General features: G+C 46.7%; 2 protein-coding genes across 2 annotated transcripts in view; one reads left to right on the top strand and one right to left on the bottom strand.

Moving 5' to 3' along the window:
- Nucleotides 1-636: 636 nt before the first annotated feature.
- The window catches only part of LOC117204456 (TSC22 domain family protein 1), a 97,234-nt gene continuing 90,152 nt past the window's right edge, over nt 637-7,718 (top strand). The window contains exon 1 of the mRNA XM_033441869.1: nt 637-875. The gene's annotated coding sequence lies outside the window, so the exon portion shown is untranslated. The remainder of the gene's footprint in view (nt 876-7,718) is intronic.
- Nucleotides 5,370-7,718, bottom strand: part of LOC117204457 — a 56,922-nt gene continuing 54,573 nt past the window's right edge. The window contains exon 2 of the mRNA XM_033441870.1: nt 5,370-5,666. Within this exon, the coding sequence (XP_033297761.1) occupies nt 5,379-5,639 (261 nt within the window). The 5' untranslated portion in view covers nt 5,640-5,666 and the 3' untranslated portion in view covers nt 5,370-5,378. The remainder of the gene's footprint in view (nt 5,667-7,718) is intronic.

The raw sequence follows: 7,718 nt of genomic DNA, 5'->3' as shown, positions 1-7,718 counted from the left end.
AACGGTACCGGTCTCCCTCCGACTCGAACGTCCGCCAATCCGTTACCAGGAAACCTAATTAATTCCGCCTCTTACCGGGGTTGGGCTAGTTCCCTTATCTGTCTCGATTAACGCGAGACGCAGCTTTATCAACGTGAAATTAATTCGTTTGTCGGAAACTAACTACCTGATAGTCCCCTGCATACAAAGGGTCAAAGGTTCCGACTTTATCACCGGTGATCTACATGGATATCGGCGAATGTAAGCGGAAACAAAAGGGATAAAAGTTGTATGAAATTCAAAGCGGAAACTTTGCAATAAACAAATGTACGTCTATATTTTTTATTACGGGGTATGTGCGGATTTTTTATACGAGTTATGCTTCATATCGCGCGGCTTCTCACGGTCAAGTTCCTCTAATTACGATTATCTGTGGGAAACACGAAATCGACGGTATTACTTTGCTACGTGGAATATATAGCTTCGTTTGCGAAACGTGGTCGACGCGGTGCGGCGTGACGATCATTTGCATCTTCTGCATAGAATTCTCCATTTTACCTCCATAGATACCTCGCACGTAAACGATAAAGTACATATGCGATAAAAAGAACGAACGTTTACTTAAGAACCCACCTTATTGTCTCTTTGCAGATAAAAACCTCGTGCGTCAAATCATTGACACTCCTACACCAAGTAAGAAGCAAGCTCCGCCTAGCACACGACTCGACCAAATGATTTCTCCAGTACCCCGTACTAATTTACACCCGTTATACGGTCTCAGAAGCTCGGATGGCGTCTGCAAACAGTGAGAAGAGTTAAAAAGATACTCGCGACTGGCGGAAAAAGGTTCCGAAGAACGCATACGCGTGGAATTTCGCGTTATCGTCGAAGATGAGGTACGTGCTGATTACCGAGCTGCTTACACCTTCCTGTATGCCCGTGGCTCTTCTTTCTGTCTGCCTCTCTCTCTGTCTGCCTCTCTTTCTCTCTCTCTCTCTCTCGCCTCTCGCGAAATTACAACGACGCGCTGTGTTCCTTGCGCGAGCACGGAGGCAGAGGGTCGTAGGGGCAGCGGACGCAAGGAATCGAAGGTGAAATTACACCAGCAAACTACGCGCCTCGGCGTACTTAGAGTTTTACTGATTGCAAGACATAAAATGTAATTGCGAGGTGGCCCTAGAAGAAGCACACTGCAAACCTTTCGCCGAGGTTTTAATAGGATCCTCGTGAAACCCGACTGTAGACCGATTCGAATCCGGTTTACAGGGTCCCGCGGAAACGCATTATGACATTCTTATCCGAGTTCCTCAGCTTCTTCCTCTTCTCGCATTCTTTCCTACGCGAGAGGACTGTTAGTCCTTCTTTAACACGATTCGACGATCTACGGCGGCGATTATTTCACACTCGCGAGGACAGACTGCACCTTTCGACACGCTTGTCCAGTTCTCTTCCTCTCTCCCTGGGCCGGTTACAGCGTTCATTAGCGGCCCAGTCCGGTCCATTAAGATCGATTATCTCGATACATAGAAATCCACACTCTATTTGGATGAGATTGCAAAAGCAACGCCCGCTTCCCGTGGCTCTCTCGCCTTGAATCCGATCGTTCGCCCCCTACTATACGCGTAGGATATGTGTAACCTACAGGAACGTGGCCCCGCTAGCTGGAACTCCTTTGGGAACTCCGTTGATGGGCATTCGCGCGCAGGCCGGTGTTGGGAAGACAAATCGCGAGTCCCGTAATTTCCGTCGATCAAGGTCGCGCGCCTCGCCACGCGTAATATACGATCCTGAATCGATCGGACCGGGATTTTATTCGGAATCGATTTGAATGAAACACGGACCGCCTTGTGACAGAGGCAGCTGGTCCGCCGTGGCGGTGGCTGGCCGGTCCAATTAGCCTCTAGAACCGAGGGAGCTACCGGAGGAAGAATCGAAAGGAAGAACCCGGAGAAGAACCAAAGAAGAACCTCGCCTCTAAAAGTCGAATTCACAAACCAAAGGAAAAGACAACGTGGAGGCTTTTAGCTCGCGCAGCACGCTTACGGTGCTTCACACTTTATTTATCTACATCTCTGTTGCGCGGCGATGCGCTTTCAGTGCATGGGCTCGGTTGGCAACCTACTTACGTATATGGCGCACCGGGGTGCAAATTATGCATGTTGCAAGTAGCCTTTGCTCGACCCGCGTGTCTTTTTATTGCTCGGAATATTTTAAACGCCACATCGAGCCCGGTCCATGTAAATATATGGAGATACGGGGCGCTACAGAGAGGCAAGTTCGCGATTGCGCCGCGCGAATATGGTGTCCATTATCGCTCTAAATTGTGGCCTTCTGAAATCCAGGTGCCGTACACCTTTAACGAGATCGTGAACGTGTTTCTACAAGAATTTTTTATTCACTCTTGGTCGTTGTGATAACGTAAACGAAATATTATAAACGTAAATTTTCCAAAAAGTTCCTACACAGACATGAATATTATAGACTTTCACTCGATAAACCGAAAATATGAGAACAAAATACTTAGTAGGGATATCTCTCCCAATTCCACTGAAAGAGTTTCTCTACTTTCACACGGTCCCTCTGCCTTTCTCTCTCACTCTTTCCTAAAAAATCCAGAACTTGGTTCACTGTTGGCCAAAACCTCGATTCGTTTCGCAACGCATCGAAGCTCGTACACGTTGACTCGCGCGCGCCAGTCGAGCCAAAGGAGAACGTATGCGGTCGGGCGGACATTAGCGTGGCACCGGCATAAATTTGTACGCGGCCGATACACCCCGTGCACCATCCTCTGTGTCCCTCTGGCTCTTCCTGTTTCTGCCGCCTCGTACGGAGCTTGGTACGCGGCAAAGGCAGACGCATAAGTCTTCCGTCTGGCCGCGAGGACACCGTATAGGATCGCGGCCGAACATTTTCCGTACGCGATAGGCGGCGGCCCGCAACAGAAACGGCTCGCTTTCACGGGACGCAACTGCGTTTCTGTTTCCTGAGGTTGTTAAGCACGCATTTGGTTTCGACGACGACGCTGCGCGGCCAGCCAACGCATAAATACGTGTAGGCAGCGCGTGTTAACGGAGGCGGGGCGCGTTTCGACCGCTCCGTGAGCCTCGAATAGTTTTCGTGTTTTCCCGTTCCACCGCAGGCGACCGTTCCTTGTAATGGCCGGAATAAATCTTCCGTACGACTCTTCTCGCGTCTAGTAATTGGTCCCATGGAATTCTCCGTATCGCGTAAACATTGCATTTGCCGGTGACCTCCTTACTTTCCGCGTGCTATCTTTTTTCTTCGTAAAATATGAAGTAGAAATCGATATAAGGATCAAGAATTTTTCTTCACATAGAGAATATTAGACGTGATATATTAAAAGTGCACGTAGTAGGATCACCAGATTTTCTGTTTTTGTGTGATTTTAAGAATTATTTGTATCGTATCGATTAACTTCGTAAATTGGAAAGCAGACGTTTTATTGATGTTACGCTATATTCGGAGACAATTCATCGCCATCAAAATTATTACTCCTTCACCGCTCTCTCCTCATACCATATCGTTATATCCCATGAATTCTTCCACATTTCTCAATCTACCTCGACTACACAACTTGTCGCCAGCGATCTAAGCGGTTGTTCTCACCGCGACGTTGTCCGGAGGATACTGGCGCGGCGATGAAACTTATGAAAGGGGCCGAAATTCTCGAAAAGATGGTTATCAGCCGGGCCGTTTCGCAATAAGAGAACGAGTGTCCGTGGAACGTGTAACTTCCCGACAGTCGTATGTATCTTGGGAGAGCTGGCCACGACGCAGCTACGCCGCACGACGTCAGGGACGAGATTTAGAGGCCGCGACGGCGGACAATGCACGACACCTGCAGCACCTCGAAAAAGAAGAGCGTAGATCGGGGGGAAGAGAGATGGAAGACGAAAGGGATAGGGCAAAGAGAAGGAAGGAAGAGGAGGAACGAGTCTCACGAGCTAGGCGAGGAAAAAGGAAGAGGAGAGAGGGTTCGTCTGGAAGCGGAGGCAATAGCGTGGTTCGCCTATGTGTACAGAGGCACGGAGAACGGAAACTGGTACCGGTAGCGCAGCGGGATAAACTAGAGAGACGTCTTAAAAGGTCCTTAACATACGTACCGGGAGGGACGAGCTACATCGTTCCGGTGCGGGAGCACGATGCATGGAAAAATGCTTATTCAACAAAGGGACACAAATCAAACAACAGTGGAACGTGGACGTCTTCCACATTGTTGCAAAGTGCCGACAACGATGCTCCTCCTTGTCAACTATATAATTCTTATACTCGCCAGAGTAGGGTCTCGTGACGATATTTCTAGATTATCGTAGATAGAATGACCCACTGTTACCGAAGTAGCGTCCCATACGGGGGAAGGATGTCTAGGACGAGACTACGCGTCTAAGGTAACAATACCTCAGCCCACATGCTCTACTTAACATCTTCTAACTCCTCTTCTCGCTCCTGTGCGCCTCCACAACTCGAACGGTCGATCGAAGATTCTCAGGGACGGTGGCTAGTCTAGCAGCGTTCGGTCATGCGATCCTTCGAATACTCGACCGGTTCGACGAAACGGCCGCCTCCGTGGGACGCTCGTTCGGCGGAAAATCAATTATACAGCCAATGGTCGGGACTGATCTCGCGATCTTCTTGTTTCCTCTACTCCCGAAATGACTTTCGGTAGCTTAGGACCCCCGCTGATGGAGCACGCGGTGAACTGCGAGATCAGCCCCGGAGCGGAACTGCTCCGAAAAGGAAGAAAAGAGACAAAAGAAATTAAACAGGAAGAATAAAAGTAGGGGAGAGGATGAAGGAAGACGAAGAGGTAGAACCACGTTTTGCGGTGTAGCAAGTTTTTTATCAAGATATTAATTGAACACCCAATTATATCTTACGTGGCGAGGCATAAATTCATAACTTTTAGGCTCGCAGTTAAAAGGAACCAATTACCGGAACGATGGTCGTATTCCCGGCTTGAAAACTAACCATCCTAAGAAACAGTCCTGGCGAAATAATTCTTGCGATTACATATATATATTACCATTTCTTTGCTGTTGTTGAAAGACATTACAACATCCCTTTCACCCTTTCCGACGATAGACAGAATATGCTTGGTTCCAATCGTACGCTCCAGCATTGAAGAGGGTCGCGAAGGAAAAAGAAACATCGCAAGGTCCAATGCAATTAGTATCGTAATGACAGTCTGAGTATGCGGAACAACCGACAGGTCGAAACAATTATTCAATTAGCAGATAAATAATTATACGCTTCCGGTTAGGTTCGTTTGCGCCCGACGATTAACATTTTATTAGTAGAATGGAATGCTGGACATGATTTTTCATGCGGGATGTCGTGATTAAAGATACATATATATGTGTGTATGTGTGTGTGCTTGATCACGAACTGTCTCCGGACGAAACGTCATAATCGCTGTCGTCGCTGAAATGTGGTTCTTTAATGTTGTGCGTGATAGAGCTAGGTTTGTCTGTTGCCAAGATATAGGTGCCGCGAGGAGTTTTCTTGATGCGTCCTAGAGAAACTCCTGCCTTCAGAACCTCCATTACTAGGTAGCCAGCTCGCGCTTGGGTAATCTTCATATTCTTCAACACGTAATGCACGATACTCTCGAACGTGGCACCCTCCACGAACCCGTTCATCTCGTAAGCGTTCCAGTTCCCGGACACCTGCGGGAACGGGTTCGTTTCAGTTCCATTTCTCAGTCATTCGCCTTTTATCTTTTTACTTAATTCTAAAGATATAGTAATGAATTTTTATGAGACTTATAAAATATATAATGATTGCAATAACGTATAATTTACAAAACACTGTTCCTTCTCATAGTATAATCTTAGCAACTCTCGAGAATTCCATTTGTCTCGCAAGGACAATGATGGACTTCTAAAGAAGAGCCAAAGGTAGATATCGCCAAATGCGAATCACGCGAATCTACCCTCCCTTAACAGAGCAATATCGTTCTTATTGCTCGCATATTACTCTCGTAATTGAGACGTGGTTCCTGTCGTGCAGTCGCACACGCAATTTCAACAACTCGACCATCATCCAAAACATGCGGTGACACGCGACGGAGGGAGATGTCATGCGAAAAAAATATCCTTGGGAGCAAGGGGACGAAAGAAATGTCGTCGAGGATGTGGTTACCAGCCGCAAGGACGATAATTAAGAATATCATGGATTCTGGGAGATCGTTCAACACAAATTGCGTGAGACTGAAGCGAGGAAATCGACTTTCATTACGAATTGCAGCTAAACTAATTGCTTTCAATTATTTACTTGGAAAAAGGACAATGGCAGCTAATTTTAAAGTAAACAACAATTTTTTACAGCAATAAGGTTCACCAAAATTTCACTATACACGATTCTGTTTTTGTATGAAAGAGTTATCAACTGAACTGTACCCTTACGAGAACATCAAGCACTCAAGGAAGCGGTGTCTTGCGAACTCACTTTCTCGTTGACGAGGATTCTCTAGGCACGTAAGGCTTGGTTGACGGTCAACGACGAAGTAGAGTTTTTGGTCGGATGGTATGAAAGCAGGTGATTCGTCGGCTTAATTGAAGGGCGCCCAGTGTGCTTCGTGTAATTATCGGGTAGAACGAGCTCGAGAATGTGGCGGTCGAGGCGAGAATAGAGACATTATTCCACTGCTATTTTACTCCATCTTTTCCCGTCTGTTTCTTCAAGGTGAATAGAAGGTGGGGTTACCAGATCGCCTGTCCCACTTTACCCTCCCTCGTTTTAATCTCTTTCTTCCGTTTCACGTTGTTTGATGTAACACCGGTTCTCAGGAAGCCAACTAAGAATATTTCGATACTATAGTCTCCATTTTACTGACATGAAAATTTGGAAGTGGAAATTTTAATATTTAAGGGCGAAGAAGGTTAACGAGATACAAACTGTTGTATTTTAATATTTCTTCAAACTGACTTTCCCCTAATTTCTAAAACACGTGTCCGACATCCAATCGAATTTACGACCCTTCTACCTAATCCAATAACAGTAAACACAGCCATTTAGAATACCAGTTTCAGGGAAGAAAGAATCAACCGATCTGAAGCACAGTCATCTGGCAAATGAAAGGGGCTTCTAGGTCAGAAGATTGATCAGTCAGTTCCCTTTTTCCCATCCAAATAGCTTGCTCCGTTTTCAACCAGCTAGTTCGAGTAAAACGGTTCGAGAGATCGTCGATTTCACGGTAGATGGTGAAGTTTAGCGTCAAATCGAGACGATCACTCGCGATTCCCAAAGACGGACGATACATGGGCGACGGTGTTCGCTTGGGTGCCACGATTAAAAGCGTCTAGTGACTCGCGGAGGCGCGAATGACTCGAGATACGGGCGAAGATAAGATCGCCGATCTCGTGGGCGAGAGCAACTCGATGGTGAAACAGAGGGAAACGCGCGGGAGGGAACGTGTCTTTATTCTCCGCGCGGTTTGTACCGCCGAAACGAACGAATTCATTTTTACGCCGACAGAAACATTGCCCCATCGTGGAACGAGCAACTTCTCGCGAGTGTTGCTTCGTGTTTTTCGAGCGTTCAACGGTATTGTACGAGCGGTGTTTGAGGGAATACGTTGGGAGTTGGTGGAACCGGTTCGCGGTAACGAGTGGAAAAATTACACACACATTATACGATGTAAGAGTTGTCAAGATTGTAAAAGAGACATTAAGCAGCCATATATTATGTATTTTGAATCTCATTAAGTAACTGTTTAA

This window comes from Bombus bifarius, unplaced genomic scaffold (assembly GCF_011952205.1).
Source record: "Bombus bifarius isolate JDL3187 unplaced genomic scaffold, Bbif_JDL3187 scf7180000007978, whole genome shotgun sequence".
NCBI classification, from domain to species: Eukaryota; Metazoa; Arthropoda; class Insecta; order Hymenoptera; family Apidae; genus Bombus; species Bombus bifarius.
Note: the sequence above shows the minus strand (reverse complement) of the source record. Positions and strands in the feature narration are given on the sequence as shown.